Source organism: Magnolia sinica, chromosome 2 (assembly GCF_029962835.1).
Source record: "Magnolia sinica isolate HGM2019 chromosome 2, MsV1, whole genome shotgun sequence".
Classification (NCBI taxonomy): domain Eukaryota; kingdom Viridiplantae; phylum Streptophyta; class Magnoliopsida; order Magnoliales; family Magnoliaceae; genus Magnolia; species Magnolia sinica.
Genome location: NC_080574.1, coordinates 135,533,841 through 135,561,148, shown reverse-complemented (window position 1 = coordinate 135,561,148; position 27,308 = coordinate 135,533,841). Strand labels below are relative to the sequence as shown.

Here is a 27,308-nt window from a genome sequence, read left to right as displayed (position 1 = left end):
TTGATAAAATACATGTTTGCTGTTTTACATACAATAAGATTTTGAAGGTACAATTCATGTGTTTATGAAAATGCTGCACAAGGTGAACTTGGCTTGAACTACCGGAGCCGCTAACTGAACTGAGCTGAGTTGAGCTAGCCAATTAGGCTTGAGGACTGGGCCAAGCTGAGTTTGAGCTAGGGTTAACTAGTGGCCGAGCCGAGTCGAGCTGTGCCGAGCTCGATTCGGTTCGACTCGTGTACACGCATCATAGGCGAGTTACTCCGGCGCTCTCAATACAAAATCCTTCCAGAACATGGAGGGCATTTTGGTAATTTTAATATTTCGTTTCTTAAATCCGGGCTTTCTCCTTCACAAAGCGTCTCGTAGAAATCCAGTAACTAAAGAAAAGGAGAAAATGGAAGAGATGGGTTCGAAGACGATCGCGCACGAAATCGCAGGCATACAATCCGATCCGCTTAGATTCGGATTGCAAGGCGTCAAGAGCGAAATTATCCAATCTCATCCTCTCCAACCCATATACGAATCCGTACAATCGCTCTCTTCATCGTGAAATTCCCAAAGATTTTGGTTTGAGCCTTAACCCTAACCCTAGTTGTTTCTTTCTTTTTCTTTTTATCTTTTTGTTTTGAGAATGGTTAGGCAAAGCGGACAGAAGAGGAGACGAAACGGATGATTCTCTCCAACACCTACGGGTCGGCGCTCCCATTGAAATTAGATCTCGAAAGGCAAATCCTCTCGAGGTATGAATATTGTATTTGTTATGGTTTGATATTGTGATGCAATGATTTATGCAAATTGCGTGGAGGAAATGTAGTTTAGATTGATGATGGCGTTATGACGGTTGTCTGATTGGTGTGATTTTGGTTTAGTGGTCTCAGAAGAATTGGTTGGACCAATGGACGGTCCAGATTGATGATCGGATGGTCAATGCGTCCAGTAACTGATTTGCAATTGATTTTGTAATAGGGTTTCTGATTATTTTTTTTTCTTTCTTTGTATGGAAAAGAATGCAATGGTCTAAAATGTAATAAACTGATGCAATCAGACCATCTACAACTCACATGTACCAGTTAAGTCCAAAAGGAATCCAATTCACACATCAGTGCAAGGGCAGTCATTGTAATGCAACTAGAATCAATAAATTGAAAGTAATTGCAAACCGACATTTAGTACCAGGTTAAGCTCAAAATACCTACATGGTTGAAGAAGGTGGTTCACCTATATGGTATTCCTAAGATAATTTTGTCTGACCACAATGTTAAGTTTATGAGTTATTTTTCACGGACTTTGTGATTTAAGATGGAATTAAATTAAAGTTCTCTAAGTGTTTATCATCTGCAGACATATTAACATACCGAGGTTGTCAACCGTTACCTTAGGGATCTTCTTCGTTGTTCATGGGACCTCATCCTATCATAGGCCGAGTTTACCTATAATAGTTCTAGGAACTATACTATCAGACTCTTTCATTTCGAAATTGTGTTTGGGATTTAACCTTGACAGCCTGTCAATTTAGTCTCCCATCCTACTGTGACTAGACCGAGCTCGGATACCGAGGCTTTCGCACAACACATCAAGAAGATACATGAGGAAGTTAGGTGGAAGATCACCCTTAGTAATGAAAATTACAATGGGTATGTAGATGTTCAACAATGTTTTGCAGAGTTACAAGAAAGGGTTTGCATGCTTTCTAGCATAAAGGCTGGAGGATTGTTGATCCTTTCTCTTAGTCTTTCTTCTTTCTATCCATCTGTGCATGTGAATAATTCTTAACCTGGTATGTTAATTTCAGTTTGCAATTAGTTTCAATTTATTTTATTGTAGTTGCATTATTTTTGTTCAAAGCAAGTTCCATTCCTTGATATTTGTTTTCTTTTCCTTTCTAGATTAGGATAATTTTCTTATACTAGGAATCTTCTATATTTGTTAAAAGGCGTAGCGGTTTGAGATCTCTATAGATCTCCTATCCCTTTTATATATTCTAGTTAATTCTCAATGAAATAAATAAATTGTAATTTCCACCACGTAGTCCCTTGTGGTTTAACATGATATTGGAGCTAGGGGTTTTTAGAACCCTACAACTCTCTCTCTCTCTCTCTCTCTCTCTCTCTCTCTCTCTCTCTCTCTCCTTCCGGTGGTGGTGTCAAATCCACAGGCAACTGCAGTAGATCATCGGAACTGTTGTCCCTATCGTCATCACCACCACCACCACCATAATCAACCGCAGCCGCTACCTCCCATCTGACCCACCGTCGTAGCCGTCATAGCCGTCCGAACCCTGCCATTGTCTTCAGCACCATTCGGCAGCACCATTGTCTTCCTCCCCTTCACATTACAACCATTGTTGGACTTGCCCATTGACACTGAAATCCTATTCTTTGCCATCGCAATTGCAATCCCTCCATGACTCCAACAAATCTGACACTGTTCTTACCTCTGCAATCACCTACAACTACACTAGCTCCATCTCGAGACCTTCTGTCACCACCACGAACCTCGCACCACTATTGAGACTCCTATATGCCAGCATTGTTGTTGCTTGTTTCTCGATCCATTCCTGATAAGGACGTCTGACCATTTAAAGTATACCAAAGGAGGAGGAGGTCGGTCCAGCGTTCACTTTGGCTCGATGACTTATACATCGGCGTGGGCGGGCCGCATTGAGGACTTGAAGACCACACATGCATGATCGTGCATCTTAAACTAAGAAGATGCATGTGGACTGCTTCTTTGAGGAGTTTTGACCATTGGATCGCAATGACACGACAATTGGACCATTGGATCGGGCAATTAGATCATTGTGATCCTCGATTACTTTGGTTATTAGTATTAGGATTAGCTGATTTCATGTTTTTATGGTTATTTATAGTTTAGGATGGGTTATTTTTAGTTTATTGCATCATGGGAGATATGAGGTACGTTTTTATTAAGAGATTGGTATTTTTCTCAAAACAAGTGGTTTTTTTTTTTTTTTGAAAGATAACGATTATATTGAAAAAAGAAAAAGATTACAGCAAAAGAAAGGCTGCTGAGCTAGCAGACAAATTGAAACTCCTAAAAACAGAAGAATATCAACGTGAGTGGCCCACTCTATTAAACTTCGCTTTGCCTTAGAGGAGACCACCCCTGCGTCATTGGATATGTTCCTGAAACATCTGTTGTTCCTTTCGCCCCACACCGACCACCAGACTGAAAGAATGACCATCCTCCAAATCTTCGTTCTAACCTTCCCTATATGTACCCCATGCCAAGCCTGAAGGAGAAGATTAGCCTCTCGCGGGAAGCACCAATTGATATTAAAACGGAGCAAAAAATCTGACCATATAGAATGAATGAACAGGCAATGCACTAGCAGATGGTTAACAGATTCTTCTTCCCGCATACAACATAAGCAGATGTTGGGAAGGATCATCCCTTTTCTCCTCAGATTGTCTACAGTTAATATTCTCTTCTTCCCAGCCAACCAGCTAAATGCAACTTTGGAGGAACTGCATATTTCCAGAAAGAAGAGGGATGATCGGAGTCGGGCAGCTGAAGATGCATTTGGTTGTAAAGAGAACGAACAGAGAATCTGGAGGATTTGTCCAATCTCCAAAACATGCTGTCTACTGAAGAGGGGATCGGATAAGAAGCGTAAATGCAGGCCATAAGATCAGCAAATTCGAGGATTTCCCAGTCTTGCAAACTCCTTCTGCAAGTCACGTTCCAAACAATCTTTCCATCAGCCACTGAATAACAATCGGCCACAAAAGCGTCTTTTCTAGAGGCGATGAGGAACATATTCGGGAAACTAGTTTTAAGAGGTAAGTCCCCGACCCAAATATCTTCCCAAAAATGGATTTTTGCTCCATTACCGAGAACAAAACCGACGCCGGAGAGGACCTCCTTTTCATCTTCAAAATGTCCTTCCAGATTGTCGACGCCCTGTAGGATGACGATTCTTTTGTCCACCAACCACCGGCTGATCTCCCATATTTGCCCTTGATAACAGAGTTCCAAAAATTCCCATCTTCGGCCCCTAGCCTCCAAGTCCACTTGCCAAGTAAAGCTTTATTCATAGCTTTGAGATCTTTAACCCCTGCTCCCCCATCAATGGTATGAAGACATACTTCAGTCCAGTTTGGGAGATGAAACTTTTTTCTGTCTTCCTTGCCTTGCCATAGAAAGTCCTGCCTTAATTTGTCGAGGATGGCCAACACCGAAGTTGGGCACTTGAGAAGAGATATACAATATATTGGAAGGTTTGAGAGGGTTGCATTAATTAGGGTGAAGCGACCACCTAAAGAGAGATATTGGCACTTCCATCGAGCAAGATACATCTGAAATTTGTAAATGACTTTCTCTCACAGTCTTTTAGGCGGAGTTCCTAGGCATAAGGGGAGGCCCACAAAGGATGACGGTAAGAAAGCCACGGAGCATCCAAAAACTTTTGCGAGAGATTCGACCTCCTCTCTTTCCATGTTAATGCCAAAAAGCTTGGATTTCGCCAAATTGACTTTTAGCCCAAAAACTGCCTCGAAGCATCGGATCATGGTTCGAAGGTTATCCACCTTATCAGTCGTAGCTTCAAAGAAAATTAAGGAATCGTCCGCATACTAAATGTGAGAAATTAGCCTCGGCATGCCTTTGATTTTGATCCCGCTTAAGATGCCCTTCGATTGACACTCGAGAAGCATTCTAGACAGCGCCTCCCCAACAATAAGAAATAAAAAAGGGGAGAGGGGGTCTCCTTGCCTCAAACCTCTTGAGCTCTTGAAGAAGCCATTAGGTGAACCGTTGAGAAGGATTGAGAAGTGAGCTGACCTGATGCATTCTCCCATCCAGACTCTCCACTTTTCCCCAAACCCCATCCGTTTTAACAAATACTGCAAAAATCCCCAGTCAACATGGTCGTAGGCCTTTTCTATGTCCATCTTGCAAACGATATTCTTCGAACTAGATTTAGAACTAGAATCCAGACATTCATTGGCATTGAGGGCCGCGTCCACGATTTGTCTGTCTGAGATAAAAGCACACTGATTACCTGAGATGATATTCCCAATGACCTTTCTTAATCGAGCCGCCAACACTTTAGCGAGGATTTTGTTGGGCCCTTCCAGCGGACCAATCGGCCTGAAGTCTCTGAGAGATGCAACTCCAGGAATTTTCGGGATTAGGGCTATGAATGTGGCCCCTAGACCTTTAGAAATCTTGCTCCTGCTGTGGAACTCATAAAGAAAGTCCATCACATCTTTATGAATCACTTCCCAAAAATGTTGGAAAAAAACAATCGTAAAGCCGTCAGGACCTGGGGCCATTTCACCATCGAGGGAGTCGATTGCCTGTTTAACCTCTTCCATAGCAAATGGGGCTTCTAACATGTCAGCCTCCACAGCTAATATACTATTAAACTGAAGGCCGTCCAGCGAAGGCGTGCACCAATCTTCTCCCCTAAGCAAAGATCTGTAAAAAGAGACCATCTCATCTGCTATGGCATCTTTGTCCTCTATACGAATCCCATTCACCAAAATACTGCTGATTTTGTTGTTCCTAGCGTGCATGCTCGCAATGCTGTGGAAATAACGCGTATTCCTGTCTCCTTCTTTGATCCAAGACAATCGGATCCAAGATATCTCTTTTTCGAGGGCCTTGCCCGCAAGAGATTGGATTAGCTGGATTCTTCTGGACTGAATTTCTGGAGTCATTGGATCCACTTCAACCTGGACATCAATGTTGAGCAATTCAGATAAAAGAGACTCTACTTCCTACTCCCTACTTCGAAATTCCCTCAGATACCATTGCTTTAGAGCTTCCTTCAGCAGCTTTAATTTAGAACTAAGCCTGAAACCTGCAAAGCCTTGAACCCGAAAACCCTGACCACCAATCGGAAACCATCTGACTAAACCATGAATTTTAAGCCAGGAGCAATCAAAACAGAAAGGCTTGGGACCCCAGTTTTGCTCCTCAACATCAAGGATGATAGGGCAGTGATCAGACGTGGTCCTGGGAAGAACTGATTGGGAGGATAGAGGGAAACGATCCAGCCATTCAGGAGAGACTAGGAACCCGTCTAACCTACACAACGTGGGGGTGGCTCTCCCATTGGACCAAGTAAATCTGAACCCAAGGAGTGGTAGATCCACTAACTCATGCTCATCTATCCACCGAGAAAAAGAAGTCATCGCTGGGGTAACCAAGTGCCCATGGGATTTCTCGTCGGCGAACCTGATTATGTTGAAATCTCCAACTATGCAACAGGGGCCTAAAAACTTCTGTTTAGAGGCAGAGAGTTCCTCCCAGAATTGCTTCTTGTCCACTTCTAGAGAAGGGTCATAAACTGAGGAGAGGAGGCAAAAAAAACCCAGAGGAGATGTGCTGCAGCGTAACCGAAACTGAAAACATGCCGATCCAACTGCTGAGGAGCAACCAGGTGGACGATTTCCAGGCAACCAGAATACCTCATGCGTTACTGTTAGAGTCCAGCACTACCCATTTAGTATCTCTAGCCTTCCAAAGAGAGCCCATCAAATTGTCATCAAAGTTATTGATCTTTGTTTCTTGAAAACAAATGACGTCTGGATTATATCTGTCACAAGTATCTTTTATTAATCTTCTTTTTTGTTTGGACCCCACACCCTTAACATTCCATGAAATGAGCTTCATTGGGGAACCGAGCTTCCTCGAGGACCCTGAACTATACCCCTCCTAGCAAAAACTTCTGAGATTCTCGGCCCTTCCGCAAGGCGTTGCAATTCCCTGTTGCTGCAGGACTTGGACCGACGATTTCTGGGCGATTTCGAAGCTGAAAAAGGTCGACCACTGGACTCGACACATTGGAACAAAGCTATGAAGTCCTCCGGGCAGTCTCCAAAAGATAGACCGAGAGACCTGCCTACGTGACCTATAGTATCTCTGATCCACTTCTTCCTATGAATTTTATCACGCAGAATAATTTTGTCTGAGTCGTCTGCCAACTTATCAATACCACCTTCTGCCTGCGTCGAAAGAGATCCTGCACGGGACTGTAGGGGTTCCGCTTCTAGAACCTCGATGTCTGGTTGGTCTTGGAAAAGCGCCAGAAGACCTTGATCTGACCAATCGCATAGGGATGAGGGGGAGGAGGAACATAGCGAAGCTGGGGAAGGCGGATTTTCGGACTAATACGAGCCTTGATCAAATTTGGAGCTTTTGAGATGTGGGGTCCTTCTGGAGTCCAAATCGAGCAGCGGAGGACGATACAGCGTCGACTTCATCTTCAGAGAAGCTGGATTGGAAGAAGGATACTACTGCAAAGGGGAGAGATTGATTGAGGAGGAAACCTTTCCGGAGGAAGCTGAAATAACGACATAAGAGTTAGTCGGGTTACTAGGATGAAAGACTAACCTGCGGTCGTCTATCGTGTTCGACTCCAGAGAAAGGTTAAGGTTAACTGGGGCCGGATCTGATAAGCATGAGTCGACCCTAGACCTGGTTGCCTCATAACCCGAAGAGGCCTTATTGCATCCTTCGGGTCCCGGGCGCTGCGAAATTGCAATGGGTTCGAAATCGGGTCCGAACCCTATCCTCTCGACGCCTAAGCCAAAACCAAAACTGGCTACATCGGTATCGCCACGCGTCCCTGGCTCACTGACGCAGTGGTCAGAGAGGCAAGGGATGCCATTATATCTGCTGAGACGTGTCACCATCTCCGAAATTTGAAGACAGGGATCGGTGCCACGTGTTGCAACACCGTTGAAAGAGGCGTGATGAGGAGACGCCTCCACGCCACACGTCTGCCGAAAGGACCCGTCTCTGACGCGATCATCAATTGCGGTAGGTAGATGGTCAGGTGCAGCATCCAGTGCTCTCCAGGAGTATTGAAAGGGTACTCGCACGTGCTCAACTCCGGCCACCATGGCCGATGTTGAGACTAAATGGGGGGACGTCCAGCCCTAGCCCATAATGGTGGAATGAAAAATAATTCTTTTGCTTGAAAATGCTCTCTCATGTGATTTGAGATTCTTTGTGAAAAGAGACTATTTGGTGTGAAGCCTAGTCATCATTTTCATCCCTATCTTATTCTTTTCTAAAAGGTATTTTTTTTTACAAAAAAATTTAAATTCTCATCTCTTCTCTACCACTTTTCTTCTATAAACCCTAAATCTCTTTATCATTTCCTTCTAAACCTAAATTCATCTTTTCCTAGCCATCACTCCACCAAACCAAACCCATCACCACCATCCCCACACATACAGATAGGGCCATATGACCGTATAGTTAGCCCCTTCCTCTGCTTTCTTCCCTTTCTTCAATCCATCTTCATACCCTATAAACCCTAACCTAAAACCATAATTCCCAATTCCCTATGAAACCCTAAATCCTTATTTCCCAAATCTCTCATTTTCCCCAAAATTCCCCAAACCCTTTGAAACCCTAACCCTAGAATTGCACAAATGTGCCCATTGAATTAGAACCAAACCTATGCTAATGTGAGAGTTCCAATCAAGGTATCCTGTAACAGTGACGGTGGTCATAGCGGCCACCACCGTTACCTTTTCAATACAGGTCATTACGGTTGTTATGGCCCCCATAATGGCCATTATAGTCTCTCTTTTTTATTGAAAAAAAAATCCCAAAAACATGTATCTGCCTCATTATATTGGAAAAAAAATAATCTGATATATATATGTATGTATGTATGTATGTATGTATGCATGCTGCGTAACGAATCATTATGGGGCTGTCATAGCCTTTGCAGGGGGTGTAACAGGCCGTTAATGGCGGTTATAGGTCATTTTTTCCATAACAAAAAAACAGTTGTTATGGCTGTTACGACATCGTAACGTGTAACGGTTGCCACCGTTACCTTTACGTAACAGTCTTTATGGCACACCATTCCAATCTCTCATTGGGCCTTGAATTTTCATGCTTACGTGGTTTATGCTTGCGTGGGATTGTGAATTAACGTAAATCTGAATTTTATTATCTATTTGGTACTCTTTTAATCATGGTAGAATGGCTTGTTATTATATTTGACTTTGATTAATCCGTTAATAATCTCCTGATTCCAAATGGTTAGATCACATGTCCTGCATCAATTCCTCACTACCACCCTTTTCCATAGCTACCACCACAATAACCTTGTTTGTCAACATTACTGCTAGATCTGATCTCCAACCCATCACTGTATGCAGTGGCACCATTGTTAGAAACCCACCTCCATAGACTCAACCCATCTAGCTGTCAATCTCTTGTCATCACCCCTGCACAACCACAACAATCAGATTCCATTATCACAAATCATATCTCCATTCATCTTTGCTTGTCCACATCAAAATCACCATCAAATCTGCTCGTTGCACCACCACCTCTGCCATTGTTGGCCAGTTTGATTTCCATTGGACTTGCACATCACCTCATGCTTGTAACCCACCTCCAAATCCCTTTACCCTTTTAGTTTCTTTAGGTGTTCTGAGGATACACCAAAGCATGAGTCAACCACCTATCTGGACTGTGCAATCAGATCTGAACCATGTTTCCCTCCCATTTCCTTGTTCATATGACCTTTAACAAAGTAGCTTTCGTGTATGGGTTGATGCAGGACGGAAGCCCTAAACTACTATGAATGCATTGAGATCATCAAACAAGTTAACTAAAATAATTAGAATGCAAAATCAGGCTTTCCTTCCACAATTTAAGAAAAATCAGATTTACAACTTAGCATGAAATTCAGACCATAAACATTCCCACAAAGAGATAATCATAAGATAAAGAGGAAAATGGTCCTATGGGAGATAGAACTCCCATCTAGTGTTGGCAATAACTTGATTCACGCGTAAACCCTTCATGCACATTAAGAATCCCACGATAGCAGGGCTGTTTTGGATGGGAGGGATGGTTCGGGTTTTAATAAATTCAAACTATGATTAGGATGATCAGAATTGAAATGAATTAAGGTTTGGATAGGCTAGAATTGGGGGATTAGGCAATTAGTGTTAGGGTTTAAAATTAGGGTTGGGAAATTTAGGGGTTTTGGTGTAGAATGGGGGAATTAGGGTTTTGGATAGCTAAGGGTTAAGAATTTGGAAGATGAGAAATTAGGGATTTAGAGGAATTTGGAAAGTTTTTAGAATGAGAAAAGTGGGGGGAAAAGTGAGAAGAATAACGGTTGTTATGCCTTGTAATGGCTGTTGCGGTCCCAAAAACCAACCTACGTCATTTCACCCCCATATCACGTAACAGTCACGGTTGCTGCTGATACATATCGGCCATTACGGCCGTATTGTAATGGATACAGAACACCTTCGACATAATACTGTAGACACGCCCATATCCATTATACTTGCACTTAGGTACACGTATCTCAGGTTATTCAATGCTTCACCATGCTAGGACTCGTATTTTCTCCACCGTGGTGGACATAATACTATAGACACACCCATCTCCATGGTACTTGCACTAATGTGTATCATCATCCAGATTTCAGACTACCCATTTGGTGCAATCCACCATAGGTGTGTCATGAAGTGAACATTTCACCACAAGGAAGATTGGCACCACTTACTTTTATCCGTGGAATGTTGAAGTTTACCAGTGCAACTTTTCCCAGTTTTATGTCTAACCTTTCATTTGTAGGCTAATGCACGACGCATATATGGATGCAAATATCTAAAACTGGCCCATCTATTGGGCTCACCAGATGGGCAATGTTCTATAAACCCCGAAGGACAGAAAAAGATACATCACTTAGTCGTTTATCAGGTTTAATTGCCCATCTAAAGTGGGCCCATGATTTGGATGGGTAGATGGAACCATCACACTGAGACGCGTGTTTAAAAAAGTTGATTGATTTTTAGTCTAAGTTTTCTTTTCAAATTGGAGGGAAAGTGGTCATTTATTAACTTTAAAATCCAAATGTAACAGCATCTTCACATTCTGTCTGCATGTTTTGACAGAATTGACCTCAGGGGAAGTTTGCACAAATATGCAAAAGGTAGGGGGTTATTTTCAAATATGGAGAAGGGAGGTGGTTATTTCTACTATAGCAAAAAAGGGTGGGGACAACTGCAAAAACCCCTTTCCCTTATCAGATATCTCCACTTCTGAAGTGGAAGGTGATGTGCATGACATGTCAGGTGGATTAGTAGGACTGACTTCTTGGAAGCTCGCAGATACGATTGAGGCCCTGTTTGGCAGGGTGTCTGGTTAAGAGAGAATTATGGTATGGAAAATAAGAGTCAAATACACATGTAAAGCAAATGGGTAAAGGAAATTGTAATATTACATTTTTTACATACCAAAAGGCCCATTTTTACAGTGATGCCCCTTAAAAGAAACAATGGTATAATGTAATCAGTAGCACAATGGAGTTGGAGATAAAAGAGTATGTTCTAGGTGGGTCTTCAGGAGTAGAAATGATAGCACTTTCTCAGTGGTTGTCATGGAGATTTACTATTTATTCCTCACTTGGAGAGGGTTGTTGAGCTTCTAATTCTGTTGCTCACCTCTAGTACCTCATTGTCCAATATTTGCATGATTGGTGTTATTTTACTACCAAAAGTTTTACCTTCATGGATTAAAGTGGTGAATGTTGCGTTGAGGAGCCAATGTGGAAGCAGGCTCACTGGTGAAATGAGTTTCTGGCCCTGATTGTGGTGTTGTAATCTGGTAGTTGCGTTGCCTTGCTTTGTAACAAAATTGCTGCTCTTTTAGGGAAAAAAAAAACTCTAGGAAGTTATGAACCATTCCACATACTTCAACATGAGCACATACATTAGAATCTGCTTTTAGTTGATAGTCTATGCATATTCCAGAACGCTGTAATAAGTGCTGCTTTGGAATCTGCATGCGAATTTTTTATTAAGAAATTGCTTGGCTTCGCCTGCTGTTGTTTTGCTTTTGCAGATTCCAAAGGCCTCCAGGACCTTTGCCATCCTCCATGCTCGGTTTGGAAGCTCTCACTGGTAGTTTGGATTGCTTTGGTTTTGAAGATTACCTCAATGGTAACTATGCTTCCATCTTTGGAATTTGCTTTTCCACTCTGTTTTTTTTCTTTTTCTTTTTCTTTTTTCTTTGGCTTGAATTCTATTGTTACTGACAAAGAAAACCCTGTTTCGATTCAGCCTAAGTGAATGATTGATGGTCCATTTAGGGAAACCCCAAATCATATATCCATGGTGGAATGCTTAAACATCCATTTGGCAGCCCGTTTGGGATAGGCACTTTTCTTGGAAGAGAAAATGCTCACGCCAGATGGTTTTATGACAACTTTCGGGTTATCTATTTGTACAAGTGGATCCATGGTTCGATGATCCAAACCTTGATATGATGAGCCTCACCAAGGATGACCGATGCACCAAAAAATCTTGAGATTGAATGATCCAAGCTTTGTGAAGCCAACATGGGTATACAAGTCAGCTAGCGCACACACCACCACTTATGCCAGCATGTAACACTGGTGCAATATCCAAGCCATCCATGAGAAGGGTACCACTGCATATTCCCTATCCCAAGAATCAGGCCGGTCCACTAATCAGGTGGGCCACAATTAGCTGAAACAAATGTACAGTCGTGAAAAGAATTGGCAGAATTTTCTGGCTCATCCACTTATTTCTAATATCATGGCAAATATATTGAGTGGACACCTTTATGTTTCAACAGCAGCATCTACATAGTAAGGCACCCACAACGGATGTCTTGGATATTTCACCTGTTTGCCACACTGGCATATGCGGTGAATGTGCATTAGCTGACTTGCACATGAGTGAGCTTCACAAATCACGAATGAAGGGTTAAGATTCTTCCAATATGAAGGATTTTTGGTGTATGGACCATTCAAAGTGTGGCCATAGTAATATCAACATTTGGATCGCTGAACCATGGGCCCCACTTTCCCCATGGGATTAGAGTTCTCGAATATTAAGGGACTTTTGGTGCATAGGCCATCCAAAGTGGGCCATGAGATAAATGTTTCACTGAACCATGGGCCCCACTTGCCCCACCTGTACAATCCGAAAAGGAATGGTGCTATACCACCTTTTGCCCCAAGCATATTATATATAATCCCTCTTCTTGGAAACCTGACCCTGTTAAGGTTTATTGCACGCCAAATTGCCAAGAGTTGGATAGTGTAGTGAACAGGGCGGGGCACATCCCATCAATGTGTAAAAGACCGTGACTGACTCGCTTGGCCCTGAGTTGAGTCTGGACTTGCCCGATTCAGGGCTTAATCTGCTGGGGACTCGCCTGACTTGGGGGTGACTCATGGTGTCAAACCAGATCAGGTACTACTGAATCTGAGTTAACTTGGGGGAGTCATAAAACAATGATCCCATCTGCCAAAACAGAAAACACCTAAACACCCCCTCAGTATCATTCCCAATTGTCAAGATTTACATCCCCTCATATATATATATGCTGTTTCCTCAGTCACTCATGAGATTTAAGAGAAATGGTCCAGATTTCCAGGGATGCTAAGAATCCATTTCTTCCCCAATGGACAACCACCACTTTATTGTGCACCTGGATCAAACATTGGGAACCACAACAGTTTCTACCGGTTGATTGGCCTGCTGCGATGGTTTTTGGTTTTCTCAGACCGAGGATCTCCTCTCTTGTTAGATCTTGTGTATATAATTATGAACTTCAAAAATAAAAATAAAAATGTAGCATTCCTCTAACCCTTCTGTGTTTGTGTGTGTGTGCTCGCTTGCCATTTGCAGACCCGCAAGACTCGGAGACATTCCGGCCAGCAGACATGCATCATGGGATGGAAGTCCACCTCGGCCTCTCGAAAGGGCCGGTCTATCCCACCTTCATCTGATATAATGCAGAATTGGAGAAATTTTTACAGCTTCAATCTCCTCCAGACCATACAGTAACATATGATATTATTCTTAATACTGCAGTTGTCGATGTTGGACATCAGTGTTGTTTAATATGTGTGCACTCCAGTCCTGGAGCGATCAAATTGCATAATTGAAATCAGTAACTCAGCATCCTCAATTCCGACCTTCTTTTTGTATTCAAGTCGCTGCTCAGGCTCATCCAGGATGCGTCACCTCATGAGTCCTTGCGCACAGAGGTAATTGGAACCATCCATTTTGTGGACAGTCATTGATGGGGCAGTCAAAAACTAAGCTGAACAGGTGATTTTTGCCATATAGACATGGTTGCATGTTGACAGTTAGTTGAGAACTTTTAATGGTTCGCAGTCAACTCCACAGATCATTAGTAAGGATCACGGCCCTCTACAATGGTGTGCAGGTGGACAGTACCGATCATCAACCATCTTCACATGTGGGCCCCATGGGGTGTGATGCCTGCTGGGGAGCTTGTGCTAGTATTCAAAGCGCCTGCTAGCATTTGCTCATGAGCAATGCTACCGATTGTTGATTGGCCATCTTTATCATCTCCACTAGACTGCAATTGTATTTGGTGACTTTTTTTAATCTGGTGGGACACTAGTTCACATGATTGTTACACCCAAATCCATGGGATTTCAAGATTCTTAATTTCCACATTAGCTTTGTGATTTGAGTGTTTCTGGATTTGTTCAGGGGTATTTTACGACCATGGTGTGTCTTGTCCGCCCGACAAGCAGCCCATAGAGATGGAATAAATTGAGGGTCCACTGTGATGAAAGCATGTCCTGAAAATCACCAAATCAAAAGCAGATCGACTGGACTGAAGGCCAGTATTTTAAAAGGACAATGTGACTAGGGCCTGCCTTTCAGTGGTCTAGATCATTCATCTGGTAGGCTTGCAGTGAACTGGGCTTACCCAATGTAGAATTTTAGCCAAATGTTTCATCGACCATGATAATTGATTCAGGTAATTGAAAGGTAGACGCAACCGTACCATGTGCTCTCTCTTCGCACATGTGCTGAATGTAGTGCAGTGAGATCCAAGCCATTCATTAGGTGTTCCTGTATTTGTGGCCTGAGAATTGGGCCAGTGGCTCACGCAGGTCAAAGTGCCGACAGTCGTTCTTTCTAACCAGATGGCTTTCAACTGTGCAAGTGGATCATCCATTTTTCTGCCTAGCAACGTTGTGAGGCCAAACAAATCCCATTTGCATCATGGCCCATGAAACCAATGGTTATAATTGCGCTAGAAGTGTGAAATAGGTCCAGTAGAGCTGTGAGAGGCAAGGGAGCGTTGCAGGCCTCCCAAGCAAAACCCATTGAGATGTTGCATTAGAATTCGATATTCAAGTGAACGGCATTCAAGCAAGTACGTGAAAGAACAGATTTGTGTAATTGAACGTTTGAGAATCGCATATGAAGGATGGCCCCATTCCAAAACAGGCAACAACAATCACAACTTTGAAGTAGATAGGACAGATTTCACCATCAAACCCCACCGGGTTGTAGAGTCTGAAGATTGCAGTGGTCTAGAAGGCAGAAATGAGAATTGCCAAACTTAAGAAATGATCATAGGCAGCAATTGTATCTGAATTTCCACGTACAGCCTGTCTTTACCGACAACTTCTAGTGTGCAGGGCGCCCACCCCGTGCAAAAGAGAGGTGATGATATGAAGATACCTCCTACCGTGAAAATAAGGTCGATCAACTCATTAGGTGGACCAAAATCATACATTTGACTGAGATCATCAGCTGGCCATGAATTTTGACGTTGTGGCCTGCCCGCTTTTTTGCCATGGATGACCTCCTTGTTTTGACCCCATTTCTGCGAAAGATGGGGTTGCATGTGAAAGTACACGAACAGGCCTGCAGGAGGCATTTCTTGGAATATATCTGGACCGCACTCTCGGTACAAGTGGGGCAATGCATTGATGATCCAAGGCATTTATATGGGTCCCATCCATACAAACCATAATAACCACCTGGCAAGATTAGATGGAAATCCACATCACAGCAAACCTGAATCCATCACATCTCATTTTGAAAACTTCTCTTTTTCTGATCAATCACATATTGGTTCGGCTTTCATTAGCAGGTTTTAAAAACCATGGTGGTGCCTAAACGCCATGATACATCTATTTTCTCTATCTTTTTTTTTAATCGGTTCAAACATGCAATACCATTTCTTTCTTTCTTTTTATGAATAATGATTTCAAGCATGGCACAACTGAGGGTCTGAAAAACTCATTAATGTGAATCCAGATCACATAACAACTAGGGTGCATTTGGTGAAGCACCCAAATAGCTGTTCAGAGAGAAGATTAGTGCCCACGTGAGATATTAAAGGTGAAAAGCTTTTGGAAAATGGGAAAAGCGCATTTCACGTTGAGACGAGCAGCAATTTTCCATAAAATTGGCTCCAAGATGCCTTGTACTGCAAGGAAGGAGCTAATAAATGGAGATGCAGAAGCTTAAAAGCAACACACTAATGTCCAACATGTAATCCGGACACTATACAAACCATAATAACCACCTGGCAAGATTAGATGGAAATCCACATCACAGCAAACCTGAATCCATAAAGATTACAACTAATTTCACAGGCCCAGCCCCGTCGCTGCGTGTTTAAGAGTTGGTGGTGACCCAACACTCCTCAATGCTCACCCCCACCATGACAGGTTGTCTTTGAATATTGTCAATCACTATAATTGAAACTGCCTTCTCCATCATCATGTAGAGTACATGCAATCTTCTAGTCATCCAGCCACCACATCCAATCATCTGCAACATAAATGACCAAACTCCAATCTTCACATCAAGAAAGGGATCTACACATTTCATCAATGCATCTGTACACCGGGTCATGCCTATCAGCAACACAAATGAAATCATTATCAAACCATTTAGCCCATCTGCATTAGCAACACTGTATCAAAGACCATCACCATTCATAGTATCCCATCATCATCTGAGTTCGATTCCCCTCCCCATGCTTTATCCAATGCACGTGGTTTGCGGGTCATTGTGTGCATCCGCAGGGAATAGTCTCGCCTTAAAAGGGGGCGGGGTCCCCCTGTCGTCATCATATATATATATATATATCCCATCATCATCACTCCTAACATACTTTTCTCGCTAGCTTCCGTGTGCTTTGATATGCGTCACAAACCAAGAAAGAACCCTCCTGCCTTCATCATCCATCTCTATCTCTATTTCAGTTCATCCTCATCCTTAAGTAAAACTTAAATTGCCCTCTCCCAGCTTTAGTATTCATAGGTACATCAATTCCCTTGATGCTCAAAACTTTGAAAACACGCTCGCATTTCACATCCACCACATCATCACTTTGTCTCCCCAAGAACAACCTACTGTTTTAGAAACTCGCCCGCTTCAAAATCACTTACACAATATCCTATTGGGATGGAAAGGTACCAACTTTCCAAATGAAGATCCTCAAGCTTGTTCCAAACTAAAGCCAGATATTTCAGACTCTCACTTCACTCCTCGATGCACAAGATTTCTCCACATTCATCATATAGAGTCTCCTGCCATGTCATCTTCTGACATCTAGCAGTCCCCGACATTAGCTTCCGTTCGCCATGACCACCCATAGCTATATATATATATATATATATATATATATATATCACTACTACCACAAAACATTGAAGCCATCCAAAGACCTAAACACTTTCATCAAGGTCACGGGTGCAAAGCCGGCAAGAATCTCTAGCGATCAATATCTAGCCTTTGCAACCCCTTCCTTTCTCCTGCCAACACTTGACCTGCTCTTGAAGAAGGAATGCCTGTGAACAGCCTCATTGTCACTTGCTAACAAACCCATGGTTAAAACTACTCCATCAAGAAGATACTATTCACTCTAGTCATCTTTGGTGAATTGCAATAAACCCAACAAAAACCTCTCACAAAAGAAGAGTGTGAAGAGTGAAAATGATTATACCCACTATAGCAATGTCGCACACGTGAGAGGCAATAATTAAAAGTAACACACATGTGCGAGCGCGCACACAAAAGACAACATACCCCCGCACGCGCATAAGACAGCATACCCGCGCGTGCGCATTTAACTTGTTTTCTTCTAAACAATGATGTTCATGCATATCAAGCATTAACCACAATACAAAATAGTACAATAACAAAATAACAAAAAAAAAAAAAAGCCTAATCAAACCTATCATTAACCAGCTACTTTTTTTATCAAGAACAACACATCTTATTAAGAAAGCCCAGCATGCCAAAAGATACAAAAAGATCCAAAGCAGTGGATATCAAGGACCCAATACACAAAGAAGATCTAAGAAACCCTTAGCAAGGGAATCTACAAAACTTGGCCTCTCGGGGGATATGCGACGGGAAATATCTGAAGAACTGGAGGCAACCTTATGCCATTGACAACAAACATTAGCTCCCAAGGGAGGAGCACTTCTCCCCATAACCCAAACAATCACATTAAGAGAGTCGCCCTCCATCTTGGACCCACCAACCAGACTAGCAAAAAAACTCCACCCCAAATTTGATGGCTAACAACTCCGCCTTATTTGAGTTTCCTGATCTCACCAGCCCAGAGAAAGAAAACTTAATGAAACCATGCTCATTCCTTAGCACTCATTGATATTGAGCTTCCACCTTACTAGAAGAAGGGCACCCTCCAAGCTCTAGATCTTGGGGTGGATTTTGAAAATCTTTCGATGGTACTCCTCCACACTTGAACAATACTGACTTTAGAAACCCGTTTGAAATCATTGGCCTAAAAATCCAAATTTACCAATGATAATTTTATCAATTACTTGATCCATAATCAACTGCTTGCTATTGGAGATTATGTTGTTCCTTTCTTTCCCAATACCCCACATGATGGAGCACAATAGCTTCCTCTACAAGATCTTGACTCTAGGCTTGAAAGGCCCACTGCCCCGTCCTCCCATGAGATCAACATTTGACCCTAGAAGAAACCAATTAACCTCAAAGAGCTCAAAGGACCAAATGCAGAAAGTGACTTCGCAATGGAGAGAGATGATCAACCAATTTTACATTCTTGCAAATTGCAATACATAAAGTAAAGGGATTTTTACTGCAAAATTCCTCGAGGATTCAGATTTTACCAAATAATGCCCCGTGGAACAGATATTCCCAGGTAGTGCTTTTTCAGAGGAGAAATCATATTACCAGCCTCCTTTATTTTTTCTTTACAAAGAGGAGAATTGATGATTGTGGGGCTCACACAGAGTGTGCCCGACATCCAACCCCTCCAACACATGCACACCAACATGATTATTACACAAACCAAAAATATGGCAGATTCTATCGTAAGGTGGACCAATCCATGAAAAATAATATACACCACTCAAAATATCCAAATTCAAGTGTAGGCCATCTAATGATTTTTCGGCCTGAATTTTTTTCATGTTATCACTATGGTGGGGTGCATACATTGGATGGGTTGGATGTTATACACATACCAAGTGAGCCCCGCAAGTCTCACCTTCCATTACTTTTTAAAGAAAAAATTAAACGAGGGCATTTTGCAATTTCAACCATCAAAAAGCACCTCCATGTAATTTCTAATCGTCTAGGCATTATTTGGTAAAATATAGAATCCCCATGAATTTTGTGGTAAAAATCCCTAAAGTAATTGTTAGGGAGTAGAACCTTTTTGAAGGTCATTTGTCGTGAGGATCTTATTAGCCATTCCTGCATGGAATTATAAGAGAAAACAAAGGTGCTATCCAGGTCAATGTTTTGAATAGCGATGATAGCGTATGCTACATAGCATAGTGTGGCAGCAGTGCTACATAGCACAGCCAGATGGCACAAGTCTTATGTTGTGCAAGCTATTTGTAGTGCAGCGTATGCAATACAGCGTGTAGCATGTAGTGAAAGCATAAGGAACAATTAAACCTCCAAAATTTTAAGATTTTGGCTCTATACATCTGTGTTAGTTGAGCACCAATTAGAAGATGGCAGTGGCTTATCCTCCTCACATGTAGGATGTAGCACTAAAATAGAGCTATCCAGGCCATTCAAACTGTGAGTCCTATTGTGGATAGAGTATATTACTAGAATCACACCTATCAGGCAACTGTAACTATCTCTACAAGTTTGACAAGTATACAGCAGAAGAGTCATGAACTTTTTTTTTTTTGGAGAGAGAGCGAGAGAGAGATAACTGAAATATTTATTGAAAAGCTGCTAAAAGCAGGAAAGGATACAAAGCTAAACAAAAAACCATGAAGGAAGATCAGTGCCAGCGGCCGATTTGACAGACAGCCCAGCTTTTATAAAAGAAAAGACTTATGATTGTGAAGCCTACCCCTTCAACTTCAAGCCCTAAGCTCTCTGCCGCAACTTCACCAACAACCCCCAAAACCACATTTCAATTCTAGAAATCCACAAAGCCATTGAAGAGGAGATTTTGACCTATCAATCAGCCCAACAAGAATGTTGATTTGTTCTATTTTTATTTTATATATAATAAATTAATTAATTAATTTTATTTTAAAAAAAAAAAAAAAAAACAGAGCCCATATGAAGGAAATATCAAATTTTCCCCTTTTCATGTCCATGCAGATATGAAGCTCAAAAATTCAGTTTTTTTTTATTATTATTATTGATGGAATCTCTTCTTGAGCTTGATAGAGGTATGCTCTTGCCACTTAATATCTGTTAATGAGTTCTTTTTATTTTTGGATGAAGATTTATGGTTCTTCTGGGATATTTTCAATTTTTTCTTTTTAGGAGACCAGTTCCTATGCAAATGTTGTAGGATAGGATTGTTCTATAACATTTTTCTGTGTGAGGCCTACTGCGGTGTGTGTATGGCATAGCATGCAACCTATCCAACCATCATGTGGGCCACCATACTTCAGTGGAGGTATTTGAGTGACTGTGCATTTTTTCTATGGCATGGCCCACGTGATGGTTGGATAGGCTTGATTTTCCTAGGTGGCTGACAGTTGGCCATTGTTTTCCATAGTGTCACCCACCACACAGTCCAGCAGGGTGGATCCAACCATCATGTTGGCCAACCACACTATAGTGAAGGTTTTTTAGGTGGTTGTACATTGTTTTCAATGGTGTGGCCCATCTGATGATTGGATAGGCCTGATTTTTTGGGGCATCCCATCATCATAGTGAAGGCTTGTTGCTGTTTTTGTACTTACTTTTACTATTTATTGTATTTTGTCCTATTATTTTAATTAAAAAATAGAAGTATCATGTAACTTATGCTATATATGACGTAGCTTACGCAGTTATGCTATACACAATAGAGGGCTGAATGCCACGCTATATGCTATATGCTATTTCAAATACTGATCTTGACCACTTCCTCAGACCCCATTCCTGTTGGAATTGCTAAAATGTGGAATCTTTAGCCCTTAGGGAAGAATCAAGTATTATAGCAGGGGTGTCTCCCAGCAAGTCACTATGGAAGGTGACTGAAGAAATATCATGGCATGTATTCGAACCGTTGGAGTAGAGTTTGTGTTTAATGAGCAGTCTGGCATCAAGGTTAAACATTTTGTTTGCCCATATTAAGTGAGAGGCAAATGATGTTGCAGATTGTTTCACCAAGCATGTGATTCATGTATCCTTGTGCTAGGGAAATCCATTACCTTTTTTGTTACATTGTTTTCTTTTTTAAATAAATTTTCATTATCTTCACAAAAGAAAAGAAAACCTGTGGCCACCCACAAAAGACTCGATCCCAGGAGGAGCATATTAACTAGATGAATATTTTTTCTTTCGAAAAGAGAAGTCTAAGTATCTAACAAACATTTACTTCTAAGACTAGAACCCTAACAAAGAAAGACAACTAGTTTCTGTAGGGAAGCGCAGAAGGTGAGCCCTCAAGATCCGACGGTCTACACGAGTTTTAGAACCCTCACAAAGCAGAAGATTGATGCTCCAACGGCCCGCCTATCTACTACTAGAGCAGATGGATCTATTCACACCTCTGATCCTACGGTATAAGTAGCCCCGAATTGCGATCTATGGATTATATTATCCCAAGGTCAAGCCAAAATGGACAGACTACTGTGCACACTATATCTCTCTCCGTATACTCTCGGTATTACTTATCATATCTCTTACAGGAGAGAGTCTCATCCTTTTATAGGAAAGAATGAGAGATTGGATGAGACCAGATAATCCGGTCTTATCCCTATCTCCCATCTAAAATCAAATTCAAAGATGAATTTGAAATATAACAGAAAAGGATGAGGCCGTAAGAAGCCTAAACTTATGGGACCCACCCACTAGTGATTGCTCACCGGTGGGCCCCACTGGCCTAGGTCCAACATCTCCCACTCAATTACATTGTGGGATAGGCACAAAAGATTTGTCCATCTGACTTGTCTAATAACAATCAAAGACCAAACATCACGATCAAAAGAATCAGAGAGGTGGGACCAGCTGGATCACCATAATCTTCTCACAGGTGCTTAAGTACTAGGTGACTACCTAACTAGTACTCAATAACTCAAGCTTTGCAATGCCTGTCCTAGTCCGCATGACCACACTAGATGGAGTTAACTCCCGGTCTGGAGTACTCGGCCAACATACACACTTATCCAACTTATCGAGTTATTCTGAAAACTTGATTTTTCACAAACTTCGACTAAAACCAATTCAAAGCAATACTTATATATATATATATATTCAAAGATAAATTTGAAATATAAGAGAAAAGGACGAGGCCGTAAGAAGCCTAAACTTATGGGACCCACCCACTGTTGATTGCTCACCGGTGGGCCCCACTGGCCTAGGTCCAACAGTTTCACTGGCTCGCACCCTCCAGTGCATATTCCACACTTGGTGGTTACTTAACAATTAGAACAGCTGTGGCATCCAAAGCATCTACCAATATAGATTCAATGTATATGAGATAGGAAAGAGAAATAAATCCTATAAAAAAGGCAGTTCAGGCCATACCCGAAGTTCTCCACAATTCACAGCCAAACAGCTGGAGCATGTACATATGCATGAATGAAAACATTCTGTGAATTGGGCAATTCCAAAAATCACAGTAATCCAAAGGCATTTTCTTCCTAATGAGATTTCCACTTCCTTAGAAGCTGATCATACAAGTCCCCCTTTCCTACTTTCACGAGACTCTGTTTCAACTTCGACAGTGTCGAAGAATTCAACTTGATTCCCCGCTCGATCATGTCCTCTGCGTACTTCTTTGCCTCCGGAAGCCTATGTGAGAATGGGAGGTCAACCACCAAGAAATTTGCACTACTCTCCAATGGGCCAATGTTATTCCCAACCATACATTTCCAAATTTTGATAGCGGTGTCCGGATCCCGCGAACCCAAGAACACCCGTATCGCCATTTCACAATTCGCATTATTTGGTAGGCACTCATTCTTCACCATTTCATCAAAAATAACTTCCGCGTCCCGCAGTTTCCGGTTCTTGAGCAAGAACTGGAGCATCACATTGTACGTCTGCTCGTTCGGGAATGCCCCCTTAAAAGCCATCTCATCGAAGAGCCGCAGGGCAATGTCAACCTTGTTCCGATACCACTGCAGTGCAATCATCGAATTGTACATCTGGGTGTCGGGCACACAGCCATCCCGGCTCTTCATCTCCTCCCAGAGCTCAGATGCAGTGTCTGCATCGCTGGTCTTAAAGCACTCCTCAAATGCATTCCTGAAGAACTTTGTTCCTGGGTAGCACCGCTTCTCCTTCATAACCCCAACAAACTTTAACGCTTCGCGGGCCCCGCCAGGCCCCTTGAGCAGCGTGTTCAGGAACGAATCATAAGCCGGGACATTCATGGGGTCCCACCCGATCACGACCACCATCTCCCCAAACGTACGCCGTATGTTCTGCACATTCCCTTCATTCTCCCACCCTTCGAGCAAGATGGCGTAGGTATCCGCATCTGGCCGGACCTTGGCCCTGGCCAAATCAAAGAATTCCTGCGCCTTGGCAGTCTTCCCGTCGCGGCAGATCGCGCTGAGCAGGGAATTGAGAGCGACAACGTCGCGGGGGCAGCCGTACTGGTCCATGACCTCGAAGGTCATGATGGCCTCGTCGACTCGGCCCGCTGCGACGTAGCTGCTGAAGACAGAAGCGAAGGTGGCGAGGGAGAGGAGGGACTGGGAGCGCATGGACTTGACAGCATCCCACATGGCGTCGAAGAGGAGGTTCTTGCCAAGGAGGTCGATAATCAGATTCCATGAGTAAGGGGAGTGGCGGTGGGCCAGGTGGCGGTGGCCGGCCCACCGGAAAAACTTGACGGCGGGGCCGGGGAGGGAGTAGGAGAGCTTGAGAACGGATTCGACATCGTCGGAGGAGATGCTAATGCCGGTGTCGGTGAGGGTAGATTCTAGGGACTGGGGAGAAGTTGTGGAGAGGATTTGGCAGAGGAGTTTGATTTTGGGTGGGAGGTTTGGGGTTTCAAGGTAGGATGGGAAGGTGGGGGGTTTTGGGTTGTTTGGTTGTGGTTGTTGTTGTGGGAGGGTTGTGGGGATAGCGGCTGTGGGTGATTTGGGGTGGTGAGGTTTTTTGGTGGTGGGAGGAGGGGATTCGTTGTGGGAGCGTTTTCTGTTGTGAGACATTTTTTTTCGGATGCTGCTGTCTTGCTGTGAGAGAGAGAGAGAGAGGGAGGGACTGGAAGATTGGAAGGGAGAATCGGACGCGAATTGCTGTGCCCCCCGCCCACAAGAAGTTTCCGTGGTCGAAAGCTTATGTGGGGCCTACGGCCCGTGAGGAATCCACTGAGTCCAAAAATAATTTAGATCCAAAATTCAGGTGGACCACGCCACCCCCGAACAGCGGGGATTGAATTAGGGCTGGGCTGTCGGTCAGGCTTTCAGGCCAGGCCCACCTTAGGCCAGCTTCTGCTGAGGTATAAGCCCAATGACTGGGCTTGGGCTTAATATTCAGGCCGGGCCAAGCTTTACAGTTAGGGGTGTATACAAGTCAGTCGAGCTTGGCACAGCTTGACTTGGCTCAGCAGCTAGCTGACCCCAACTCAAACTTGGCTCAGCTCGATCCTCCAGGCTGACTAGCCAGCTCGGCTTAGTTTTGTCAACATCTCAGGCTAATTCAAACCAAGATCGAGCCTCTGTGGCACTTTCACAAACACATGGAGTGCACTTTTAATTTCTCACTATATGTAAAACAGTAGCAATTGCTAACAGGTATTTCATCAAATACCTTGTAGGCAACATCAAAATTTTTTTTTAAAAAATAGTATTTGTTTCATATATATACCTTCCTTGTCACTAGCCGACGCTTCATTGAGTCATTTCGTCAAACGCTTGGTGAGCAACGTCAATATCAAAGTAACCAAGTCACCGAACTGGTTCAATTCGAGTTGGTGTTCGATCCGAATCAAGTCGAGTCGAACTTGGGCAAATTCAAACTTGGTTTGAAATTTTTTCGAATTCAAAAAATCAGCTCAACTTGGCTCAAACTCAACTCGAACCAAGTCTAATCAAGCTTTTTCGAGCCCAGTCGAGCGAGCTAACTGAGCTAACTCAATTCATGTACACCCTTATGTACAGTATAGCCTGTTCACCTACTCAACTTATTACCGTTTGCAAGGGCAATTTTGTGATATAAAAAGTAAAACTCTCAATTGCATTCAACTGGCTTAGCAATTATCCATTAATTAATGGTTAATTAATAGTAAGGAGAGAAGAAAAGGTCATTGGCATGGGTAGGCCCCACCATAGTGTTTACATGAAATCCACCCGCAAGGTATATCATATGTTAGTTCCCATACCCAAAAATAGTTCCATCAGTTATTTAGGTGGGCCGTACAATTAGAAATAGTTCATAGGATAATGCTCACCCTACAAACTGTTTTCCTTCGAGTCACCTACCTTAGGGAGAGAAAAGAAAAAGGTCATTGGCACAGGTAGGCCCCACTATGGTGTTTACATGCAATCCACCCGCGAGGCATATCATATGTTAGTTCCCATACCCAAAAATAGTCTCATCAGTTATTTAGGTGGGCCGTACAATTAGAAATAGTTTATAGGGTAATGTTCACCCTACAAACTGTTTTCCTTGGAGTCACCTACCTTAGGGAGAGAAGAAAAAGGTCATTGGCACGGTAGGCCCCACCATGGTGTTTACATGAAATCCACCCGCAAGGTATATCATATGTTAGTTCTCATACCCAAAAATAGTCCCATCAGTTATTAGGTGGGCCGTACAATTAGAAATAGTTTATAGGGTAATGCTCACCCTACAAACTGTTTTCCTTCGAGTCACCTAAATCATATTTGGGCTTGATTTTTTTGGTTTAGGGCCTAGGTTTTGGTGTAGCATTTTATGGTTGGAGTAGATTTCATGTAATAATCACGTGGATCTTAGAAGAATCAAGGGTGGATGTGTGGCCCCACCTTATTTAGTCATGGCTTGATATTTTGGCCCTGGGCCTAATGTGGTATTACACATCCAATGGTCGGAGTGGATCTCACATACACATCATGATGGACCCCTTAAAAAGACAAGAGTTGGAAAGCACACCCACCCTTAAATTTTTTAGGAGTCCATTATGATAGATATGTGAAACCTACTCCGACCTTTCTATACAAAATCACAAGTTAGGCATAAGGCCAAACTCATTATTAAAGCGGCCCACAACAAGGGAAAGAACTAGGAGAGAGATGTCCACTCTTGATTTTTATAAGACCCACCATAATAATTATCTGAAATCCACTCCAACCATGATACACCATCCCAAAGCCTAGTGGACCAAACTAATGAAAACAGTTTGGAGGGGAAACGTTGCCCTATATCAAACTATGTGGTCCACATGTATCACGAATGGAGCTGATTTTTGGGCCTGAGCCTAACATGGGGTAACATACCCGAGCTTGGGGTACCCGAGGATACCTATGGACTTCTTTTTGGGCCTGAGCCTAACATGGGGTAACATACCCGAGCTTGGGGTACCCGAGGATACCTATGGACTTCAATGAAGTAGTGTGGTAAAGCATCCACTGCATCCAAGCATAGGGATATTACTATTTACTAAAGACTAAAGACCGCTCCACATACTGCCCCTCCTCCAACCCACACCTCCCATCTCTCTCTCTCCAACCGAACCAGATTCGGATTGGATTATTTTAGCCCGTCATGGGCTGAGCCTAGGTTTGGGCCGAAGTTGAACAATGGGGGTGGGCTTGGACAAAGCTTTCCCGGGCTGGCCCTGTCCGTTTACACCCCTAGCAGAGAGGGTTTGGGATGGAGAAAAGCTTAGATGCTCTGCTTGATGATCCATACACCTGTCACACGTATGGTTTAATTAGCCCCTACAAATAGTGGGCCTTGCATGGATGAGTTATAAATCAGTAATAGCGACGTGCATGTGATACCAAATGGACGGTTGGTAGACATGTAATGGCGGTCAAAGCAGAAAACAGTCAAACAATGCAAATTCAGCACAAATGTTCATTGACAAGAAGTCAGGACTATCTAATCAATTAGATTTTA

General features: G+C 42.8%; 2 protein-coding genes across 2 annotated transcripts; one reads left to right on the top strand and one right to left on the bottom strand.

Moving 5' to 3' along the window:
* Window positions 1–295: 295 nt before the first annotated feature.
* LOC131237788 (cyclin-B1-2-like) lies at window positions 296–13,972 on the top strand. Its single transcript, XM_058235779.1, has 4 exons — window positions 296–529; window positions 643–743; window positions 11,866–11,963; window positions 13,683–13,972. Exons 1-4 carry the CDS (start codon window positions 296–298, stop codon window positions 13,781–13,783), a joined length of 534 nt encoding a protein of 177 aa, XP_058091762.1. The 3' UTR covers window positions 13,784–13,972.
* An 8,730-nt stretch (window positions 13,973–22,702) lies between these two features.
* LOC131237787 (pentatricopeptide repeat-containing protein At1g77360, mitochondrial-like) lies at window positions 22,703–24,484 on the bottom strand. Its single transcript, XM_058235778.1, has one exon. The coding sequence runs from the start codon at window positions 24,413–24,415 to the stop codon at window positions 22,895–22,897; it is 1,521 nt and encodes a 506-aa protein (XP_058091761.1). The 5' UTR covers window positions 24,416–24,484; the 3' UTR covers window positions 22,703–22,894.
* Between the last annotated feature and the right edge of the window lie 2,824 nt (window positions 24,485–27,308).

What these genes read in the sequence shown, in the direction of transcription:
- LOC131237788 (XM_058235779.1), top strand. Translation starts at nt 296, where the DNA reads ATGGAGGGCATTTTGGTAATTTTAATATTTCGTTTCTTAAATCCGGGC. An exon ending in TCCAACCCATATACGAATCC is followed by an intron (nt 530 to 642) that starts GTACAATCGCTC and finishes GAGAATGGTTAG; the next exon opens with GCAAAGCGGACAGAAGAGGA. An exon ending in TTTTGAAGATTACCTCAATG is followed by an intron (nt 11,964 to 13,682) that starts GTAACTATGCTT and finishes TGCCATTTGCAG; the next exon opens with ACCCGCAAGACTCGGAGACA.
- LOC131237787 (XM_058235778.1), bottom strand. Translation starts at nt 24,415, where the DNA reads ATGTCTCACAACAGAAAACGCTCCCACAACGAATCCCCTCCTCCCACC.